Source organism: Bos indicus, chromosome 26 (genome assembly GCF_029378745.1).
Source record: "Bos indicus isolate NIAB-ARS_2022 breed Sahiwal x Tharparkar chromosome 26, NIAB-ARS_B.indTharparkar_mat_pri_1.0, whole genome shotgun sequence".
Taxonomy (NCBI): Eukaryota; Metazoa; Chordata; class Mammalia; order Artiodactyla; family Bovidae; genus Bos; species Bos indicus.
In genome coordinates, this window is record NC_091785.1 from 18958173 (window position 1) to 18981168 (window position 22996).

The 22996-nt window shown below is 51.2% G+C and overlaps 1 protein-coding gene across 3 annotated transcripts in view; it reads right to left on the bottom strand.

Moving 5' to 3' along the window:
• The window catches only part of CRTAC1 (cartilage acidic protein 1), a 151938-nt gene that overhangs the window by 36310 nt on the left and 92632 nt on the right, over window positions 1-22996 (bottom strand). For all 3 annotated transcript variants that reach the window (XM_070780608.1, XM_070780609.1, XM_070780607.1), the window contains exons 3-5: window positions 20274-20470; window positions 6632-6768; window positions 1254-1410 (exon numbers count right to left, since the gene is read on the bottom strand). In XM_070780608.1, coding sequence (XP_070636709.1) covers window positions 1254-1410; window positions 6632-6768; window positions 20274-20470 — 491 coding nt within the window. The remainder of the gene's footprint in view (window positions 1-1253; window positions 1411-6631; window positions 6769-20273; window positions 20471-22996) is intronic.

Consider the following 22996-nt stretch of genomic DNA (forward strand, 5'->3'; position numbering starts at 1 on the left):
AAAAATTGACTGTACAAGTCGAGGCTGAAGCTCCTGCATGTTTATTCCTTTTCCCAGGAAAACATGGTTTACTGCTGACACTCAGCCTCTTTGCTGCTCGCTCCCATGCAGAGCTCTCGCACTCTTTGATGGGGCTTGAGCTGTGTAAACTATTTTATTGTCTAGTCATTTGTTCCCACAAACTTTGTCAGACAGGTTAACATCAATCTCCCCCTTTCACTGAGGTGGAGGGCTGGCTAGAGAAAGGCATCGTAAACTCAGGGGAGGCCGTGACAATCGTTTCTGGGGAGGACTTTGAGATTATGCCATTACCCAGGTGGCTGAAGGCAGGGGAGTGGCCCAAATGACCCATCAAGGATCCTTCCAGCCCCCAGATTTGGAACCAGGTAGGCTGCCACTTGGAATTCTGTAGTGCCAGTTGGGACGGACATATCAGGAAGGTCAACTGCTCAGAGAATTTCTACATTCAAGGTGCAGGTAGGGTGTCAATGAGGCCAGAGTACACGTGAGAAGTTGTGTACAGCTCTGGCTTCCTGATTTTTGGCATCCTAAACAGGAACTAGATTGCTCTGCCATCAGCAGTCTATTGGCAGATTATCAGAGTTTAGTCAGCAGCCGTGCTGGAATTAGAAAAACAGCCTTCCCTAGAAAGATCTCCTGTCAGAGACTCTGACAATAGGTCCCCCATTCTGAAAGATGTGGGGGGAGTGTGCCTTAAAAAAAAAGTGCTGGAGAGGTTTGGGAATAAGAACACAATTCTTTGAGCTCAGTTTACTGAGACGGGACCCAGCTGAAGCTTAGGGATTTAGCACTCAATTCCTGGCTGCTTATGTGTAAGTAAATAATTTCATCTGCTGTTTGGCAATAAAAAATGCTTTAAATCTTGGCCTCTGTGATTTGTCAGTTTTCTCCTACAGAACCTGTTCACCCAATCGCTTGGGTTACAGCAGAGAATGGGGCAAGGGGTTCCAAAGAGAGAAAGATGCGGTGATCTTCTGGGCTATGTCCGACGTCACCCACTGTGCCCGCCAAAGCCCACCCCACCAGATGTCCCATCATCTGGAGAGGCGGCCTTTGAGGAAGCCGTCTGTGGGTGGTGGGATAGAATAAAACCTTCACCTTCCCTCCCCAGGGCACAGACGCACCCTCTCCTGTGGGCTCTGATGAATTAGACTCAGCCTTGTGGGGCCTGAAGCCTAGACCTAGCCCCCAGCCCCTCCAGCTCATAGGTCCCCCTGTTCCACTCTGCCTACCTGTGTATTTGCTGACCCCAGCCTCAGCTGCCACGTCTCTGAGCGCCAGAATGCCCCGGGAGAGGTCACTGGCCTCGGGGTCCATTTCGATGAGGGCGTCAGGGCCCACGTTACCGTAGGCATAGTTGGCGATGTAGATGGAGTAGCGTCCGGAGCCCTGAGCAGGAAGGGAAGGAGGGTCAGTGAGCAGGACCATCTGGGGGCCCGGAAGCAGATCCCCCCTCCACTCACAGGACCATAGCTCTTTCTCGGGGTTCGGGCTCTGCTCCTGGGGTCTGGCTCTGCTCCTGGGGTCTGGCGTGCATGACCTTACACGACACGGCTCCAGAGGTGCTTTTTCACAGAGGCTACGAAGTGTGGGATGCCCCCAGAGTCCTACAGCACAGTGCTTCCCCTTCTCTCCTGTTCCAGAAGAACATCCCTCCTTCTCCCCCACAACCACCTTTTTATAGACAATTTTCTAATGTGCCTCCCTCCAGCTGAGCTCTCTCCAGCTGCCAGCCAGGGTAGCTGCTCAATAAATATTTGCTGATTGATTGATCTACCAATTCCCATTATTCTCAGTCTCTCTCCCATTCAAGCTTGCTCCAGCCAAGATGACAAGCAAATTCCTGAGCCATCTCCCTCCCCCATCCCCACCCCATACTTCTTCACTCCTTAATTTGGATGGCACAAGAGGTTCAGCCACACCAGGCTCCTCCTTCCCACTTCTACCCCTTGCTTTTCCTGTACCAGAAAGAAATTGTATATTGCTTCTGCCTTTATAACAGTGTCTCAAATATATATATATATTTCCCCCTTTGCATCCAGGAGAAGCCCTGGGCACCAGTTCCTTGTTACTGTATTCATTCTCCTCTCTAGTCCAAAACACGGCTGATGAAAGATTCTTTCCTGCCTGTTATTATAATGGTGTTATTTCTTCAATGGATGCTTTCTTTCCCCCAAGAGATCCACACAATTTCTCAATCAGTTTTCTAGCTTTCCTCTTATCCCTTGCAGCGTTTCCCTCCAATTAATCAGACAGTACATATTTCTTGAGCTCCAACGATGTGCAAGGTCCTGGGTTATAAATGTACTTCAGACAAAGTCTTTGTCCTTAGGTTGCTTATAGTCTGGCTTTAAGGAAGCTGACAAGCTGCTGTATAGCACTGGGAACTATACTCAGTATTTTGTAATAGCCTGTAAGAGAAAAGAATCTAATATATATATATATGTATGTATGTAGGTATAGATGAATCACTTTGCTGTATCCTGAAACCAACACAACATTGTAAATCAACTATACTTCAATAAAACATAAAATTAAAAACAACAACAACAAAGGAAGCCATGAGCACAAAACAACCTGGGAGAAATAGCTGAATTTAAGACAGCACGGCGCGCTCTGTCTCTGCCCTCTTTTCAGCCTTCTTTACTTTCTTTTATTTCTTCCCCAGTGGTCCCATGAGAGCCCTCTCTCACCTAACTGGTCACTTTATCCCTTTGGAACCATTTTCTTCGGGGAAGTTGATTAAGAGCCACCTGGGGCTAACAGGTAGGTGAAGCAAGGAAGGTGCTCAGGTTCTCCTGGGGGAATCAGACGTGTCAGCAATTACAGGTCTGATTAAGAGTGGGTACAGGGTTTCCCGGGTACACAGAAGAAGGGCTCCTAACCCAGAGGAAGGGCGCCTGGCCACAGAAAGTTCAGAAAAGGTTTTCTACGAGGAGTCTCGGCCGGGTGAAGTGGAGGGGAAAGAACCTTCCAGACAAAGATGAGACAAAGAGTGATGTATACCGTGTGTTGGGAAGCTGCAAACAGTTTGTTCAATGTTCCCGGAATATAAAACGCAAGGTGTGGCATGTCGGGGGAGGAAACTGGAGCTGTTCCAGTTTCCAGCTCCATAAAGACTTTTCTGCCTCTTCATTTCTGGTTCTCTGGGTCTCTAGCCTGCTACCTGAATGATGTTTAAAGCGGTGCGACTCAGACTTCAGTTTTGCGTGGGGATCATGTGGGGATCTCGTGAAAATGCAGATTCTGATTCGGCTACCTGAGTCTTGTTACTCAAGACCGTCCCTGGGCCAACAGCATCCGTGTCACCTGCAAGCATGTTAGAAATACGGACTCTCAGGCTCCAGCCCAGACCTGCCGAATCAGAATCTGCATTTCCACAAGATCCCCATATGATCCCTAAGCAAAACTGAAGTCTGAGTCGCACTGCTTTACAACATCATTTGTGGTTAGGGAGAACTTTGAAAGATTCTTGCCCATCCCAGGAGCTTGGTGTACGTGTGTGGAATGACTGGATGAAGAGCGAACGGATGGGGCCAAAGGGGAAAGTGCGCCTTTACCGTGACGCTGCCTGACCCTACCAGCTGTTAGCAATCGCATCGGCAAATGGGCAATTAAGCCCAAATGAACTGAAATGCACTCTGCTAGAAATCAGGATATTTATAAAATGTGGTTATACCTAGTTCCTTACATCAGTGTATTGGGTTGACAAAATAGAAAAATTGGAGATGTGTTACAGTTCTAGAAGACTGCAGAAAGTCACATGTGAACTTGACCACGGTAATTGTGGGTGGGGGAGCTGATTCCAGGGGAAGGAAGATGTTCCTGCAGCTTTGGGTCCAGGGCAGTGTTACCCATCCTTTAGTCTACCTCAGAATCAACTGGCAGCAGGCAGGGGCAGGGGGGTGGTGGTTGTGAAAGCAACCTGGATGCTGGGTCCTATCCCCAGAGTTTCTGATTCAGGAGGTCTGGAGGGCACCCTCAAATCCGCATTTCTAACAAGTTCCCAGGTAAAGCTGGTGCAGCTGTTTCAGGAACCGCACCCTGAAAACCACTGGTCTAGGGCTGTGAGTCTGGATCCCAGTCCAAGCTCTGCCCCTAACTGGCTCTACGTCCTTGGGCAGGTTCCTCACCCACTTTGGCTGCACCTCCTCATGTGTTACATGCGAATCGTAGCCCCCCCTGCTTCCTGGCAGGGTCGTTGAGAAGATGAAATGAGACAACGCATGTGAAAGGACTTTGAAAAGATAAAAATGCTATATAAACATGAGGCATAATCATTATCGATCAGGGAACGCTTCTTGTAAGAGATCGGCTTTGGGCTGGATCCAGAAAGGTGGATGAGTGATGAGGCAGCTGAAGACGAAGGGCAGCGGTGTTCCAGGTTAGGGGCAGAGAATGGATGAGGGCTGCGAGGGGAGAGGGAGAGAACAGCACACTGTAGGGGTTGAGACTTTTACCTGGCGCAAAGCTCCCAAGCTTAGCATACATCAGAGTCACCTTTGGGCCTAGTTGAAACCCAGGCTGCTGGGCCCCACCCCCAGTGGTTCTGATGGGTAGGTCTGGAGGGTGGGGCCTGAGAATCTGCATTTCTAACAACACTGATGCTGCTGGTCCAGAGACCACCAATCAGGTACACTAACAGGCCCCAGCTAGGGGCTGTGGGGCTGAGGGAGGAGTAGGTCAAAGGCTGTAACAGAACCTGTGGTTAGAAATGTGTATTTGGTACAGGTTTACCCAAAGGCAGGGTAGCAGGGAGGTAAAAAGGTGTCTGACTATTTTCAGCTAGGCAGGACTCAATTTCTGGCTTTGCCTGTCACTTGCTATATGGTAACAAGGTCAGTTGCTTAAGTGCCAGAAGCCTCAGTTTCCCTATCTGTAAAATGGGGATAATGACAGCATTTACCTCATTGGCTTTTTTGAAAATTCAGTAAGATGGTGAATGGGAATCACTTAGCACAGAGCTTGGCACGGGGTTAGTTTAATAAGCATAATAGCTATTATTATTAGTGTTCTGTTAATATTATATTCCTACTGTTACGATTGCTCTCGTGTTTTCCTGCACCACACTGCATCCCTGTCTCTCAGCTTCCACTCAGCCTTGACCTCTCCACGGTTCTCGGGCCTCGGGGGTTGCCAAGGTGGTGGCTGAACACAAACAGAAGCCCCTCTTCTGATGGCAGACAGACCGGTGCTTTCTAGTTTCCTGAGGCTGGGTCTGAGTAGGGAGTGAGCGAGCTGCTAAGTGCCTGCCTACTGTGCTTCATGCCAAAGTGTCTTTTTTCCCCCTTTTTTCTTTTTGCACTTCACATGGTGCCTCTGTCCTGTGGTTAAGTGCGTGGGTGTGTAGGTGACCTTGTTAGGACAGAGTGCGTCTCTCTGTGATTAACCTTCAGACCCTCCTACCGGTGCTGAGACGGTTCCTGCCTTAGCTGGGTGTGGGGCACCCTGGTCCTGAAGGGGCTAAGGAGACTGGAAGCCAGGAGGAGACGGAAGAGGCCTCTCAGAGGCCAGGCCTGGTGCCCCTCCCCGCCCCCCAGATCCTCCCCACTCCCTGGGGCTCTCATGGAGCCTCCTCCCCTTTCCTCCCACCAGGCGGGAGTCCAGGTGGCACAGATTCAGGTCAGGGCTAAATGTGGCTTCACAGCCCAGCTTGGCTGCTCTTCCTAGCACCAGCTTGTTAAGAAATAAATATTTATACCTGGCACCTGCCTTTTCCCAAGGCCTGGAGGCCCCTGCTGTGAAGATTCACTCTGAATCCCCAATCCCCTTGGTGCCATCTCAAATCCCGAATGAGTTGGCCCCCTCGCCCCAACTCCCACAATGGGGACCAGAGACGCTCCCCTGGAAGCTGGGCAGCAGCTGGGTCCCTGATTTAGTGATGATGTCTTGTAAAAGCCAAGGAGGGGCGGCAGGGGAGCAGGTGACAGGAGGGATGAATCAGCGCCACGCCACGCTCTGGCTCTGGCTGGCTTGGCTGGGATGCCCGGGCGGGGCCCCCTCACAGGACGGATGGTTGCAGCTGCTGCTTCCCTCCTCACTTGGCCTTTCTCCCCGACACTTTGACTTAGCAGTTGTATGCCGGGTGGACCAGCAGGGCAGGAAGGTATCGATGGTGCTTTGAATGGCACTGTACATTCAGGCAACCCTCCACTCACCCGCTCATGAGCCCCTTTGCTATGCCTTCATTTGTTCCATAAATATTTATGGGGGAGGGGGCCTGATGGCTCAGTGCCTGGCATATAGTTGGCACTTCATAAATGAGTTGAGTTGAATGAACGAACACAAGGTTACGAGCTGACTGATTCTGAGTCACATCTGAGCCACACCACCAATCCATTCTGGGTCCTCAGGCAGGCCCCTGCCCCACGCTGGGGCTCAGTGTCCTCTGTCCAGCAGACACAATGATGACAGCCCCTGGTTGCCGGGAGGGCCTCAGGGGAGAAAGGATGTGAAAGGATGTTAGCATCTACTTTGTGCAAGGCCCTGGGAGTGGCCTTGAGCTCTGCCCTTGGGAGCCATGCTCTGTCTGGGGATGTCTGCTGGCGCTTCCTCCTGGCCATCACGCTGCCTCCCTTCTCCCCAGGCCCCCATGTTCCCCTGGACTCACCTTCCTGTCCACGCAGGCCACAGAGCGCCCGGCAAAGAGGCTGGCCACGCCACGGGCCACATTGACCTCGTCACTCAGGATGTCTTCCCAGCGGTTATTGCGGAACTTGAACAACTTGTCCGTGTACGTGGCCACCCCTGGAGACAGGAGGGAAGAGAAGGCTGGTGGTCGGTGGGGTGCCTGCCCCAGGTCTTGGGGCCACAGGTGGACGGGTCAGCTGCTGCACGGTGAACGCTCCTCACAGCCCTCAGGCAGTGGGGACCCCTCTCCTGGGGACACCCAGTTATTCTCAATTGAGGGAAGACACTGAAGCTTATGAAGATGGCCAGCCCAGGCCTCAGGAACTTCGGAAGAAGTGTGACCGCTAGCGTGTGTCAGAGCTGATCCTTAATAGCAGGATCTTATGGTCTGCACCACGCTTCTGCGGCACCAGGAGGGACATCCTGGGATCGCCAGTATTTCACATCCAGACTCAACCAAGAATGTCTCTTTCTCCAGGAGCTGCTCCCTGCATGCTCTGCTGAATCACAGAGCCTGATGTGGGTCTCAGAAGAAATGGTCCCCGTCAGTGGGTGGGTCTCAAAGTCCAGATGGAGGGTGGGGCTGGGAGTTGAGCTCTGACAGGGGTATCACCAACAGCCCGAGAAACCTGGATGGCAGTGGGGTCAGCACTAATGGGGCAAGGGTTAGTGGAGAGGCAACGGGCTCAGACTGAGGGGAGCAGGTGATGCGGCAGCTAAAACTTGGGGTTTTGAGTAAATTGGCCTGAGTCTCAGGCTCGGTTCTACAGAGACTCTTTCAGGATTTAGTTGTTGACTGTGGGCAATTTGAGCCTCAGCTTCCTTATTTGGAAATGGGGATAACGATAATAACTACATTCCACTTTAACTCGAGGGATAAATGAGATAACTCAGGTCAGAGGCTGCGCACAGCGCCCCCCAGAGTTGGGGGTGGTCCTCGACAGAAATGATTGTTCTGGTTTCATAGACGGGAGACCCTCTGAGGTGCTTCAGGGACTTCAGCCCTGCACTGCAGGGGTGTGTTGAGAGTGTCTGAGTGTGTGAGAGAGTGTGTGAAAGTGTGTAGAAATAAGCCGGAGTGAGTGGGTGTATGAGAATAAGAGTGAGTAAAAATGAGTGAGTATAAGTGTGAGATTGAATGAGTGTGAGAATGCGCGTGACAGAGAAGGGGTGAGTGCATGAATGTGAGCATGTTCCGGTGAGGGCTGTTTTTGGAAGGGTCCTCAGGGGGCTCTGACTCGGGGGGACAAAGGCTGCCCTCTGAGTGGCCTCCCATGGGGCCCTCCTAAGACCACGGGGACCCACAGGGGAAGGTGCATTCTCTGTAGGGCCCGGACTTGACCTCAGGGACACTTGCTGGACTCTGGGAAGCTGGCCCGGGGACTGAGCCATGCCACCTGGCCTGACCCTTCTGGGCGTGCAAAGACCGGTTTCCATGAAGGGGAAGGCCCTTCCCGAGTGGAACGGGAGGCTGATCCAGGAGTCCTGCAGGTGTCTGTGGCTGGTGGGGGAGTGCCCACTGGGACTCCCAAGGGTCTGCACAGAGCTGTTGTGGCTGCTGGGGGCCCACTGGGGCTCCTGGGGGTCTGCCAGAGCTGCCGTGGCTGGGGGTGGGTGCTCACTGGGACTCCCGAGGAGCCCGATCAGGACAGAAGCGCAGGTGTGGACTCTGCCCGAGCCCAAGTCTAGCTCTGACTCCCATTTGTCTAAGCCAGTTCTTTATCCTCTTAGGGCCTTGGTTTCTTCATCTGAGAGTTGGGGGTAACAGCTGGCCTCCCCACTCCCAGCATGGCTGTGGGAACTGCAGGGGAAAACTCTACGGCCCTTGGCTGCTCTGCACCACCTGGGTCTCTAGGCCCTTGTCACAATCCCTGGGGAACAGATATGTTTAGAAACTTAGATTATTTTCCCTTTCACATTTCAGAAAGGTAACACAATGCACACCCTATTTATTATATAACACCCCCAGCAGGAACCAGGGCAACACCCTGTAATTAAACACATTAATATTTCTGCAGTGAAATATATGAATATCACACCAAGTGGGATAAATAAAGCCCATAAATAGCTCACATCAGCTCAGGACAGGTTTTGCTATCAATTCACTTTCCCACAAACTTAAAAAAAGCACTTGAGGCTTTCAGAGTGTTCTGGGTTTCAGGACTGCAGGAGAGGAACTGTGGACTGCCATACTCACGGCTGCTCCCCAGGCAAGTGGCAGCCTTGTCATCGCCTTCTAATGCCTGGGGACCTCCGAGGATGGTTCTGCAGCTTCCGGATGCCCAGCCTTCACAATAGCGAGCGACCCTTGCCCTTCTCTGTCAAACCAGGGCCTCTTTAGACTACACCTCAGCGTGTCTCAGAGAAGGCAATGGCACCCCACTCCAGTACTCTTGCCTGGAAAATCCCATGGACAGAGGAGCCTGGTAGGTTGCAGTCCATGGGGTCGCTAGGAGTCGGACACGACTGAAGCGACTTCACTTTCACTTTTCACTTTCATGCATTGGAGAAGGAAATGGCAACCCACTCCAGTGTTCTTGCCTGGAGAATCCCAGGGACGGGGGAGCCTGGTGGGCTCCTGTCTCTGGGGTCGCACAGAGTTGGACACGACTGAAGTGACTTAGCAGCAGCAGCAGCAGCTTGTCTAGTTCCCCCTGAAATTTGACCAAGGATTAAACTCAACCAAAGCTTGGGCTGGATGAGAAAGCAGCTTCAGCAGTGGGGGCTCTGCAGACCTCTGATGGGCACCTCTGCGTACAGTAGGAAAATTTTCTCAAACCTCTGAGTCCCTGCCTTAGCTAGGCAAGAGGAAAAAAAACGAGCCCAGGGTGACTTGATCCTCCCTCTATTTGCCTAATTACCCCCGATTCTTCCTGCTCACATTTCCCAAAGTGTGCTTAGTGGAACCTGGTCTCTGTGAGCTGCCTGGAGAAAAGATTTCATGATTATCTGAGCTCAGGAAAGACTGAGCCTTTCATCCCCCACTTGGAGATTCTCAGTGGACATCAGTCTATCAAAACTTTGGGAAAAAAAAAAAAAAAACTTTGAAAAGTCTTGCAGTATATTACAGGCTTAATTTCATGTAAGCCAGCCTTTCCCAAACATACTCAGCCATGGCACCCCTTTTTGCAGCTCACCTCTTAGCATCCTGCAGAGCTAGCACTGTTCTGTGCAAATTGCTGCCCTAGGGTGTTGACATGGGGCCAGATTCTGGGCTTTGTGGCCAGAGGTGTTAGGGTGACACGTTAGCCTCTTCCCTTGTTCCAGTCTCCTAGCTTCTGAGCTGACCAGGGACGCCCCGAAGAATAAACTAATTAAGGTAAAATGTGCAACAGTGATGCAGAGCCTTGTAGATCATAAATGGGAACGGCAAAATCAATGGCAGGCCTTCTGCAGGCAGAGGCCTGGAGGCCTGGGCGACAGGAGGGATGGGAGCCTATGATTTAGGAAGAGCAAACGCTCTGGCAGCTGCAACCTGGGTAATTAGGTGTGTCAGGAAGACAGATAAACAGCGAGCTGTGCGGGTCGATGGCACTGGCAATAAACACCCAGCACTGGCCCCTGGCCCATGTCAGCGAGTAATCCTACCTTCCTGCTCCTTGTAGCTGCACTCTGCCCTAGGGTCCCTCACTGAGTCAGGGGCAGCAGCTCGGGAAGGAGAAGGCAGAGGGCCTCTCCTGGGTCCTGGGGGGAGATTCCTAGAAAGCAGAGGCCTGGGAGAAACAGAGGGCGTTCAAGGGCAGGGTGGGGGGCTCTGGAGGTCACATCCCCTGTGAGGCACAATCCTACCCAGAATCTGGCATGTTGGCACTAAGGGAGCTTAGAAGGCCTCAGTGTGTGTGTGCTGTCACTTCAGTTGTGTCTGATTCTTTGGGACCCCATGGGCTGTAGCCTGCCAGGCTCCTCCATCCATGGGGATTCTCCAGGCAAGAATATTGGAGTGCATTGCCATGCCCTCCTCCAGGGGGTCTTCCCAACCCAGGTATTGAACCCGGTCTCTCATGTCTTTTACATTGGAAGGCGGGTTCTTTACCACTAGCATCACCTGGGAAGCCAGCCCGATGGAAAGGCAGTTGCTGCCAGGTGGCAAGACAGTGGGAAGGCCCAGTGGAGGAGGCTCAAGGGCCCACCACTCCCTGCTTGTGCTGGAGAGGCCCCAGGGAAGTAGGAGTCTTGGTCCCTGACTTGGGGCGCTTACAGTTCATTAGCGGACAGGAAGTTTACAAAAAGGAGATGCCATGGGACTGTAGTAAAAATAAAACTACTTAACATTCCTACGGTGACTTCTATATGCCATGAGCTTCACATACGTTCACTCACTAACACTTGCCACAAGCCTACAAGGCAAGTACTATTTTCAAGATCAATTTACAGATGAAGGACCTGAGGCTCCAGAGGCAAGGGGACTTGCCTATGATCCCACAACTAGCAGAGCCCCGCAGAGACGATAGGATAGTACATCCGGAGGTGCTGTGAAGTCAGTCACAGTGATCAGGGAGGGCTTCACGACAGAGGAGGCACCTGAACCGGGACGGGAAGCATCAGAGGAACAATAGCACAACTCCAGCGTGCAGAGCACCCAGTACAGCCAGGCTCTGCACGAAGCACTTTTTTTTTTTTTACAATCATCATCTTGCCTGAATCTCACACTGCCTTGAGAAGTGGTGTAGCCCCATTTTACAGATGGAAAAATCGAGGGGCAGAGAGGTTAATTCCCCAAGAGCCAATGTGTGGTGCAGAGAGATTCAAACCCAGGTCTTTCTGACTCCGAAGCCTGCACTTCTGAGCACCGCACCCACGGCTCATCAGGTAGAGAGGAGGAGGGAGGGTGCTAAGGGCAGGAAGGGAAACAGACAAAGACATGGAGGGGACGCTGAATATGCCTCGAGGGGAGGGCTTGTGCAGGGGCAGGAGGAGAAGCAGGCAGGCCAGGAGAGAGCCGCTAATTCAGCACTGAGGCCAAAGGGGTCACGGGTGGTTTCTGATCTGGGGAAGACAATGTTTCTGGAAGATTCACCTGGCAGTGGGGTGAGGTGTGGGCTCACAAGGGAGATAGTGAAGTGGGGAGGCCACTTCTGTACTAGCTCAGGCACGAGAGGTAACAGGGAAAGTGGGGAGAAGTGCTGGGTTCCAGAGGCTAGGGCGGGAGGGCGTGGCCAGGTGTGGTGGGTCAGAGCAAGTCCACGGGGTGGGGGAGTGAGGGAAGCGGGGCAGGGCCAGCTAGGGTGGGAGCAGGAGCTTGGCATTTTCAGGGATCATAAGGTGGCCAAGAAGGCATGCCCAAGAGCTCGCTGGACATGACAGATGGCAGTTTGCAGGGAAAGGAGGCTGGAGCTGGAGTAAAAGGGAAAGCCCAGGGCCACAGACTCAGTCCCAGGAAGGGGGCACATTTGGGCATGGGAGAGAGAAGAAGGGGCAGCAGTGGAGGAGTCACCAGACAAATAGAAAACAGAGCAGTTCCTCATCAAGGGCACTGGTGTCCCTAGAGCAAACGGTCTTCAATTCACCATCTTGTCATCTGCACACCCAACTCTACCCCCAGAAGTCATCCTAGAGCCACTGGGAGGGTGAGTTTGGGCTACAAAGGGCTCTCGCTAAGGATTGATAACTTGAGTGCCTCCTCCCTCAGGAGCTGCCCCCAACCCGGGAGATGACCTGACTTGAGTCTGACAATGGTGGCAAAGAGAAGCGTGGGCCAGTGCATACGGTAGGGCTGGGGGCTCAGCCTCCAGCTACATTCTTAAGGCAAAGAGATTACTGCCAAGCAGCAGGGTCAGGAGCTAGCCAGCAACATCCCGGGCCTGGGATGAACTTAGACAAGTCATAAATTTGTCTTTCTTGTGTATAAAATGGGATAATGAGAATGACCGCCTATTTATCAGGTTGTTGTGAGGATTAAACTAGATAATGTAAATAAAGTACTTAGAACAATACCTGGCTCATGATAAATTCAATGAACAATAAAAACACTGCCATCACCATCACCACCATCACCACTGCTATCTTCTTCCTCCTCCTCCTCACCACCACCATCATGATCGCCACCATCATCATCCAGGTAATTACAGGGCATGGCCACTGCAAATCCTCAATAAGCCACACCCCAGAAGACAACTGTGACATTAAGTATAAAATGCTTTATAAGACTTAGTGGAAAACCAGCAAAGAAGTGATGGCCCTAGGGGAAAAAAGAACTGGCTCTGGCAAAGGACATTTTAAAAAAGAAAGAACCCAGGCTTCCTGTGTCCCACTTGCATGCCACCCCCACCCCCAGGATAATTTCAGACCTTAGTCTTCCTTCCTCCATTCCAGGGAGAAGAGGGAAATCCAAAGAACTGCCGAGTGCTTCCTTCACGTTAGCTCAGTTGGTCCTTTCCATAGTCATGTAAGGAAGATAGACTCTTTGAGAGAGAAACTGGGGCTCAGGGGCTTAAGCCATCTACCTAAGATTGTTAAGTGGCAATGCTGAGCCTCAAATTGTGGTCTGACTGCAAAGTACCCCCCCACCCACATATTAAAGAGTTGGGTGGACTGTGTAAAAAAATATGGAGGTTCCTTAAAAAACTAAAAACAGAGCAACCTACATCAATCCTACTCCTGGGCATAGGAGAAAATCTAATTTGAAAGGATGCCTGCACTCCGATGTTCGCTGCAGCACTATTTACAGTAGACAGAACTCGGAAGCAATCTGAATGTCCATCGACAGAGGAATGGATAAAGAAGATAGAGTACATATATACAGTGGAATATTACTCAGTCATAAAAAGAAATGAGATAAAGCCATTTGGTGTGGCTTTGAATGAAACTAGAGATTGTCATATAAAGTGAAGTAAGTCAGAAAGAGAAAGACAAATGCCATGTAGTATCGATTATACATGGAATCTGTAAAAATGGTACAGATGAAGTTATTTGCAAAGCAGAACAGAGTCACAGATGTAGAAAAAAAAAAAGCTACTGTTGCCACAAAGGGAAGAAGGGGCGAAATGGGAGATTGGTGGGATGGATTAGGAGATTGAGATCGACATATATACACTGCTATATATAAAATAGATGACTAATGAGAACCTGCTGTATAGCCCAGGGCACTCTACTCAATGCTCTGTAGTGACCTAAATGGGAAAGAAATTTAAAAAGAGTGGATATATATGTACAGCAGAAACTAAAAGTAAATAAATAGCTGGGTAGGAGCCAGTGGAAGGCTGTCCCAGCCCCTGAGGAACCTCTTTTTGTGTTAGGACTGAGGAAATAGGCTTCAGGGCTCTATACAATATATTTTTTAAAATTATTTATATATTTACTCATCTGGCTGCATGGGGTCTTAGGTTCAGCCCGATGGATCTTTTCTTGCTGTGTCATGTGGGATCTAGTTCCCTGACCAGGGATCAAACCTGGGCCCCCTGCACTGGGGGGTGTGGAGTCTTGGCCACTGGACCACCAGAAAAGTCCCAGGGCTCACACGCATTATGGTGCTACTTTGACAGCCTTATTCCATTCTTGCTTCTTCTGAGGCCACATGGGAATGAGGCATATGGTGGTGGGGGGCAGGGGGCCTGAGCAGTTCATGAGCTCATTTCCCCAAATGGGGTCATGCTGGGTGAGCTGAAAATCTGGAGCTTATGTCTAAGGGAAATATGGCTGGGGGTCAGGAGACCCTAGGATCCGTTTTAGGTCCTATAAACTATTATTTTTAGTTTCTGCTGTACAGTAAAGTCCATCAGTCATACATATTCACTCTTTGAATTCCCTTCTCATTTAGGTCACCATAGAGCACTGAGTAGAGTTCCCTGGGAGTACCTGATGGTTCAGCAGCAAAGAATCTGCCTGTAATATAGGAGACCTGGGTTCGATCCCTAGGTCAGAAAGATCCCCTGGAGAAGGGATGGCAACCCACTCAGTATTCTTGTCTACAGAATTCCATGGACAGAGGAGCCTGGCAGGTTACAGTCCATAGGGTTGCAAAAAGTCAGACATGACTGAGCGATTAATGCTTTCACTTTTTTGGAGGATCCTAGGAAAAGAGAGTGGAGCCTCAGAGCAGTGTATCTCAGGCTTTACCTGGCACAAGAAGTCCTGGCCACCCTGGTAAAATGCAGATTCTGGTCTAGTAGGTCTGGGATGAGGCCTGAGATCCTGCAAATTGATGAGCTTCCAGCTGTTGCCAGTGCTGCTCAGTGGCAAAACATGCTTTGAGAAGCAAAGTGCAGAGCATCCTCAGATATCGTGGGAACAGGACCTGGGTGAAGAGCTGTGGACAATGGGTGTGCTCCATGCAGACGGCTCATCTGCTGTGGAGGCAAAAGAGGCTGAAAGTGCAAGGCGCCCCTGATTCCCTTTCTTCTCTCTGGCACAGTGACTGATGCCTCTTCTCTGAGAGGTTACAAAAGCCCCACTGAAGGCCTAAATATAATACGGAGCTCAGAAGCCATCAGAGAAAAGAGTGATAAATCCAAGCTCATAAAAACAAAAACGTTCCGCATTGCAAAACCCACCATGAACAAAGACAGAAGAAAAATGACAAACAAGAAGAAACTATGTGCAACTGGTATTACAGACAGAGGCTTGGTTTTCCTAATTTATAAGGAGGTGTTACAAATCAATATGAAGAAGGCCGATAATCAATAGAAAAAAATGGGCAAAGCCTCTGAGCAGACAAGAGACCCAAATATATAAAAATATGTTCAGCCTCGCTCATTTTAAGAAAAATGAAAATTAAAACTGAATATAGATGCCAGTTTTCCTCCCATCAGATTAGCAAGTATTTTTTAAAATGATGACATGAGGTGGTGAGAGTATTGGTATGGGAGATGCTCACTGGCATGCGGGCTGATGGGAGTGTGATTAGGACTGTCCCTTTGAAGGACAATTTGGCTGTGCCTATCAAAACTGCCCCTGTATACTCCTTCGATGCAGCAATTGCATTTCTATGAACTTACCTTACAGACATACCTGCAGCTGTGGAGAATGGCATGCAGTACAAGCTTATTCATTCGGTGGTTTGCAAGCAATTTAAATATTCCTCAATAGAGGGCCAATTCAGGGAATGGCAAATCTATATAATAGAGTACTATACAGCCATAAAAAGAATTAGAAAGCTGTCTGTGTGTGGCTGTGACATAATGTCCAAAATCAGTTCTTAAATAAAAAGTAAGGGGCAGTACTGTGAGTAGTACTATTTGTGTAGAAGAGGAGGGAGGTCCGCAGATGGGCAGTGACCATTCTGCTGAAATGAATGAATGAATGAAATTGTGGGGCTCACAGTCCACACTGGCCCATCTACTACCACACTGCTGTAACCCCAGGCAGGTCACATGGGGAGGAGAGCTCAGGGCCAAGCTGAACAACAGCGTGGGTAGTTAGTGCAGGACCCTGGAGGGATGGGCTCTGAACAGGAGCTGCAGGGGGTCCTGGGTTCCTGGATTGTGGATGGGGTGCTGGAGCAGGCTCTTATCCCCCTTTGTCCTGCATAGGCTCCTACCTGATTTTTCCAGAATGGTGTTGCCTGAAACACTGGCTTACGTGTTGCCTGAAACGGTAGTACTTTTCCAGGTCAGTTAAGCCATCGGCTGCTTTCCTTGCTCAGGCCTCTTGGGATTGTGGTCAGTCCTCCTCTGCTCCCTCCCTCTTACCTACTTTCCAATTATTAACCCTTGAGCTGCACGCACTTGACACCCTCATTTGTGTGGTGTCTTATTTACATGATGATCCTTTCTTCTTTCTGCTCCTAGAGTCTCTTCCTTCAAGCAGCTGGGAGGGAGGTCCATGGTGCCTTTGTCCAGGACATTTTTAAAGTCTCTGCCTTTCTTCAGCCCACAGAATTATAACAGCAGTTGCTTAGAGAGCATGGATTAAATCCTAGACACCATAATAAGTGACTTTCATTCACTAGTTCAGCTGTTCAGTCAGATATATGTATTAATGTTTACTAAGTGGCATAAGTATTTCTTTGGTCATGGAGATACAGCAGAAAACAAGACAAAGTCTCTGTCCCCATGGCGTTTAGCAGAAGAGTAGAAAGATGAACAACAAATATATAACCTCCTCTCAGACAGTAGGAAGTGCTCCAAAGAGAAATAAAGCAAGTTAAGAGCATAGGGAATGACAGGGAAGACACATCTAAGAAGGGGCCTGAATGAAGGGAAGGACTGAGTCCTGAGAACAATGGTGGGAAAAGCATTTCAGGTGGAGGGAACGGCAAGTGCAAAGGCCTCAGGTGGGAATGAGGCGAGCAAGAGGAAGAGGGGAGGAGAAGGAGTCAGAAAGGCAAGGGACTCACATCTGGAGGGGTGTGGTGGGTGATGGTAAGACTTTGGATACAGTCTATGGACGGAGTTAAACTCATGAAGTTGATACAATTTTGCTTGTTCTACAGGTGAGGGGTTGAGACAGAGAAGTGTCCAGCACCCTGGGTGCTCAAGGTGACCCAGAAGTGAGGGGTAGATCCCAGGTTTGTACAGGCTGACTCCTACAGGACACTGCCAGGATGCAGGGTCCCAGCCCTCTTGCAGGGACTCCAGTGCTGACTCCCTAAGGCTGGCTGAGGGAGAGGGAGGGGCCCCCATTCCCCAGGTCCCTCCAATGCTTGGGCACAGGCCGGGGGAGCCCCAGTCATAAGCCATGGGCAGGTGTGGGCTGGCTGGGGCTCCTGGAGAGGATCTCAAGTTCCTCATGGTGGGCAGGGTGGCAGTGGCTTGGCTGAGCCTCATGCCAGCTGGACCCAGGGAAGTGCTGACCTGGCACAAAGGTTCTGGCTCCACAACCCGCCCACTGTCGATGAATCAACTGAATCACTCAGCTGAAAAATTAACTCAAACCCAGAGAAGGCCACTGGGAGGTACATGCCTGGGACTAAGGCTGCAGGGCCCTGTCATCCTCACCCCAGCTCTGGGGGACAAGCTCCACCCTCTCCCAGGCGAACCTTCTGGGGGCTCCATATGTTTGCCTCTCCTCATATTTCCTCTGTTGGAGAACCTTCTCATAGGCCTAATGGTGTGTGCCTTGTTTCTGCTTCCTGGATTTATTTATTAAGTTTTAATTGTACTCTTAGGATGTTCAAGTTCTGGCTGGACCAGAATGGGGCACAAAATGACAAACACAGGGACTTTGCCCTCGAGGAACTTAAGAGTCCACAGGGCCAGGAGAGGGGGGTCAGGTTTCTAGAGAAATAAAAGGTTGCACTGCAGAGAGAGGGAAGGATTTTTGTCAGTTCATTCACTGGGGCATCATCAGTGCCTAGAACAGTGCTTGGCATATGGTGGGTGCTCAGTAAGTACGTATCCAGTGAATGAATATGTGAGTGAGGGAATGGGCTGATGATTAGGCTGAGCATGGAACCAACATGACCCTAGGGTATTGCTGTCAACCTTGACTGCACGGGGGAATCACCCGGAGAGCTTTCCGATTTTCCAATTGGACTGACCAGGATGCTCCCTGGGAACTGGGAGTGTTAAAGCTCCTCAGGGACGTCTCACGTGCAGCCTGGGCTGAGCACCGTGGCTCTTGGTTTCACTACGAAATGCTCGAAGAGCATGGGAGGGCTGCCGCTTCAGAGACACCTGACAGGTCCCAGCCCAGGTGCTCTGTGTTCAGTGACTGGGAAGAGTCTGTCCCCTTCCTCTGGCACCGCGCCCGCTGAGCCAGTGTTAAACACCCCCTTCCACAGTCCTCCCCACTTCGGCTTCCCTCCAGCCGGGGACTCACCCCTTCCACAGCATCCCTTGCCGCTGCTCCCCTCCTGACCTTGCCCCACATTAAAGAGTTGATCAGCCCATCAATTAATTGTGTCCTAATCCAATCTTGGCTTGGTTGGAGAGAGGGCAGTAAATCCAGCTGGGTAATCATGCCTTGATATTTGTGTAGGGATAATTACTATCTCTCAGGCCTCACTTGGTGGCAAGATGAGATGAAAACCCATAAAACACCACTCGGGGCTGTGGCTCATTGTTTCTTGGCTGCACAAGGCTGGCTGTCAGCCAGTCAGCTCTGCCTGCCCCTGCCCCTCCCTCTGGCGCTGGCCCCAACCCCATCCCCTCCCATTCAGGCAACTGGCAGGGCTCAACAGCAAGGGCAGTCTGGGGCTGGATCCTGGCTTGGGCTCAGACACCAGGAGGGGCAACAGTATAGGCCAGGGTAAAGCCACTGTGTGTGTGCGTGTGTGTGTGTGTGTAAGCAGGGAGGGTGGTCCCCAAAGTCAGGTGACCACCTGACTCCAGGAGGCTGGGAGGGTGCAGGACAGTGAATGCACAAGTCTGAACAGCACAGTGTGGTCCAGACCAACCCAAGAGGCTGCCACCATCTGGAAGAGTCCAGGGCATGTCCAACCTGGCCCCACAGGGACATGAGACCCTGCATCCTTCAGGAGGAAGCTGTGGCCTGGGACTTCCCTGCAGATGTATGGCCCCATGGGAGCAGACTTCTATCTGCAGCCCCAAGAATACAGCCTCCCAACTCATGGAATACTGAACACCAACTGTGAGCCTGGCTCTCTACTAGGTCCCGAGGGCCTCAGATTGAGTAAGGCCATAGAGTGTGCTAATTAAAAGGATGGATCTGGAGTCAAACACTTGGGTTTGAATCCTGGGGTGTACAAGTTGTGTGCCTTGGGCAAGTCACGTGACCTCTTTGTGCCTCAGTTTCCTCAACTATAAAGTGGGCTATACCAGGACCTACATACTTGAGCTGTTGTGAGACTTAAATGAGATGATTCTGGGAGATAGTGAAGGACATGGAAGCCTGGTGTGCTGCAGTCCATGGGGTTTCAAAGAATTAGACATGACTGAGCAGCTGAACAAGACAAAGCACTTAGACCCCCACCCTGGTGCCCAGTAGGTGCTACTAAAATATTAGTTATCATCATTGTTACTATTATGTAGCCTTCTGAGCATCAATTTCCCTCAGCCATTCCTTGGGATGTAGGACGTCTTAGACCAGCAGCAGCAGTATCGCCTGAGAGTTTGTTAGCAAGGCAGGCTCTCGGGCCCCAGCCAGGCCTTCTGACATTTACACAAGAGCCCAAGTGACATGGGATGGTGCTCTGGGCTAGGACAGGCCCCAGGTCTGTCTTCCTCCAAGTTGTGTCCCCAGCCCCGAGGGCCTCCTGTCTGGCAGGGAGCAGGTGCTTGGCAGGGATGTGGGGTGAAAGAATGAGCTCATCTGAACACTGTGGGGACCCCTGAAGGATTTCAGAGCATTTTAGAAAGGCCCCCTGAAAGTACCATGGAGGTCTATGCCAGGGGGTGGGGTTCATCTGCGGGTGATGGTGTGAGAAGTCCTGAATGACTGAGTCGCACAGGAGCTGGGGGAGAAGGGAGGGTGGGTTACTTAGGAGGATGGTTGGGGGGGCGGTCTGCTTAGACTGGAGGGTGAACAGGACATAAATTCTGAGGGAGAGGGACTGGTCTTCTGCTCAAGGCATCTATGGCCAGGCCCAGGGGCTGGGAGGTGAGAAAAAGCTTCATGCATAAGAGAAGAAAGGGCCTCCTGGGGGTGTCTCTGTCGGGTCATTGTTGGGACAAACCGAGGTCCTGGAGGTGGCAGGGCCTGGGCTTGGAGAAGCCGGTGACTGTAACCTGGTGATGGGAGGAGGAAGGTGGGAGCAGGGAAGGCCCAAGGCCCGCAGCCCTTACCTGAGAAGGCGTTGTTGGTGTTGAGGAAGTAGATCTCCTCACGGCCGTCCCCGTCGATGTCACAGGCTGTGACCCCGATGGCGTTGCCCTGCCGGTCACGCAGCGCGTAGTACGGGGAGCTGCGCTCGTCCACCGCGATGTTCACCAGCCGCTTCTGGGCCCGGTCATACTTCAGAACCAGGTTGGGGCCGTTGTACCTGCAGGAAGGCGGAGGGGAATGCTGGGGAGGAGTGGCTGGGCCCACCTGGTTCCACCCGACCAGAGCAGTGGGCTCAGAGCCCTCCTGGACAGGCCAGGGTGGGGACACATCAGTCCCAGAACATTCCCGGGAACTTTTGGCAGCCTTGTCTTGGGGTCTCCAGGCATTTGATGAGCGTTCCTGAATCAGAGGTGGACTTAAGCAAAGTGAGAGTCAACAGGGCCCACGTGGGATGCAATATAGGGAGCAGAGTGGTGGAAGGGAGTGGGCAGCCAGTGATGAACCCTTATCATAGGCTTTGCTGAAGAAAACAAAAAGCAACGTGACATTATCTTACCCATTTCAACGTAAAAGTCACTTTCATATTAATGATCTCATTAAATTTAACAACAAATGGGCTTCCCTCATAGCTCAGTTGGTAAAGAATTTGCCTGCAGTGCTTGAGACCTGGGTTCGATCCCTGGGTTGGGAAGATCTCTTGGAGAAGGAAAGGCTACCCACTCCAGCATTCTGGCCTGGAGAATTCCATGGACTGTATAGTCCATGGGGTCACAAAGAGTCAGACACAACTGAGAGACCTTTACTTTCACTTTAAGTTTAACAATAGTCAAGTGAGGTAGGCATGCTGCTGCTGCTGCTAAGTCGCTTCAGTCGTGTCCGACCCTGTGCGACCCGATAGACGGCAGCCCACCAGGCTCCCCTGTCCCTGGGATTCTCCAGGCAAGAACGCTGGAGTGGGTTGCCATTTCCTTCTCCAATGCATGAAAGTGAAAAGTGAAAGTGAAGTCGCTCAGTCAAGTCTGACTCTCAGCGACGCCATGGACTGCAGCCTATCAGGCTCCTCCGTCCATGGGATTTTCCAGGCAAGGGTACTGGAGTGATTGCCATTGCCTTCTCCAGAGGTAGCATGGGTGGCTGCATGGGTGGCTGCATGGGTGGCTGCATTATTAACCTATTTTGCAGATGAGGCAACTGATGAACTTTAGCAGTGTAACTGAGGCTCAGAGAGGTTGAAGGCCCTTCCCAAGGTAACATAGCTAGTGTCAGGTACTGGGACTTGAACCCAGGCTCTCTCTGCTGTCCCAAGGGCCCTGTGGTAAATGAGCCCTAGAAATGCAGAAGGCTTTGTCCTTGAGGTTTGGAATGAATCTCTTAAATAGTAGCATTATGAATGCATCTAAAGTTATCAGGTGGATCTTTTTTTTCCTGAGGAACAAAGCAAAAGATTAAATTGCTCCTCAGTTCTCATCTCTCTCTTGTCTGCCTCTCCTGTAGCCACACTGGCCTCCCTGCTGTACGCTCCTGCCTCAAGGACTTCGCACTTGCTGTTCCCTCTGCCCAGGACACTTTTCCTTGAGATCCACATGGCTGTCTCCCTCCTTCACATCCTTCAGACTTTCACTAGTTGTCCCTTCTTGATGAGGCCTTCCTTCCCACATTTCTGAAACTTGCAATCACCATCACCCAGGATCCCTTACCTCTCACCCCCCTTCTCCTCCCCATGGCTTTTACCACTAGCTGATCATTTTCTATTTTCCTCTTTATCTTTTCTCTGTTCCTGCTAGAATATCAGCTCCATGAAGGCAGAACTTTTTGTCTCCTTCATTCCCAAGGCCTAGGACTGTGCCTGGTACACAGTAGGTGCTCAATAAATCTTTGTTGACTGAGTGGATCCTCAGAGCCCAATAGCTGAGTCAGAAGGGCTTAGGTGTCCCATGGCTGATTTCTTCCCGTCGCCTTTCCACCTGGAGAAAGTGGTGTGCCCAAGGTCACCCCCATGCAGCACCGCCAGGAATGTCTCAGGACTCCTCCCTCCTCCTGGAACACCTGCCAGGCTCGCCAACCCCCATCCATTATTCCCCGGGCTCCTGCCTTTGTTTTAGCCCAAGCGTGTGCATCCTGAGCAGAGTTCGGCTGCCAGCTGCTGGACGTCCCCTGCGGAGCTCACCGCGGGGAGGAAGGAAAGAACTCTCCAAGGTCTTTGAGAGAAATCACTTCTTGCTTTCCTGAAACACATCCAATTTGGCCCTCTCCTTCGTCACCAAGACACATAGCCAGTGAAGTTTAGGGGGTGCTGAGTGACTGGCCAGGCGCCTTCTGGCATCCACAGTGTGAGAAAGGGGAGCTGAGCTCACTGGGGGCTGAGTCAGCACCCGGTGATGGAAGGTCGTGCCTTCGACGCCTTGACAAAGAGTGTCTGAGGGCTGCATGTCGGGGTGTTGTATGACCTATGGGACGTGTCTAGGCAGCAGAGACGGAACACTTGAGTTCCCGCCCTGCCAGCAGCTGGCTCAAGCCCTCAGGGGCAGCAAGTGCCTTCCAGGCACTAAATGCTGGTCCTCAAAGCCTTCAAGTCTTCCATTTACTACCATTATTGCTCCTCAAGAGACAGTATAGTTCTGTCTAGGCCTGGCTACAAGCACTTTCCTAGGCATTGCTTCACCTGAACCCCAGTAATCCAGAAAGATAGTAAAGAAGGCGTTTTTCTAGAAAAGGAAATGGAGGGTCAGAGAGGCAAAGTAAG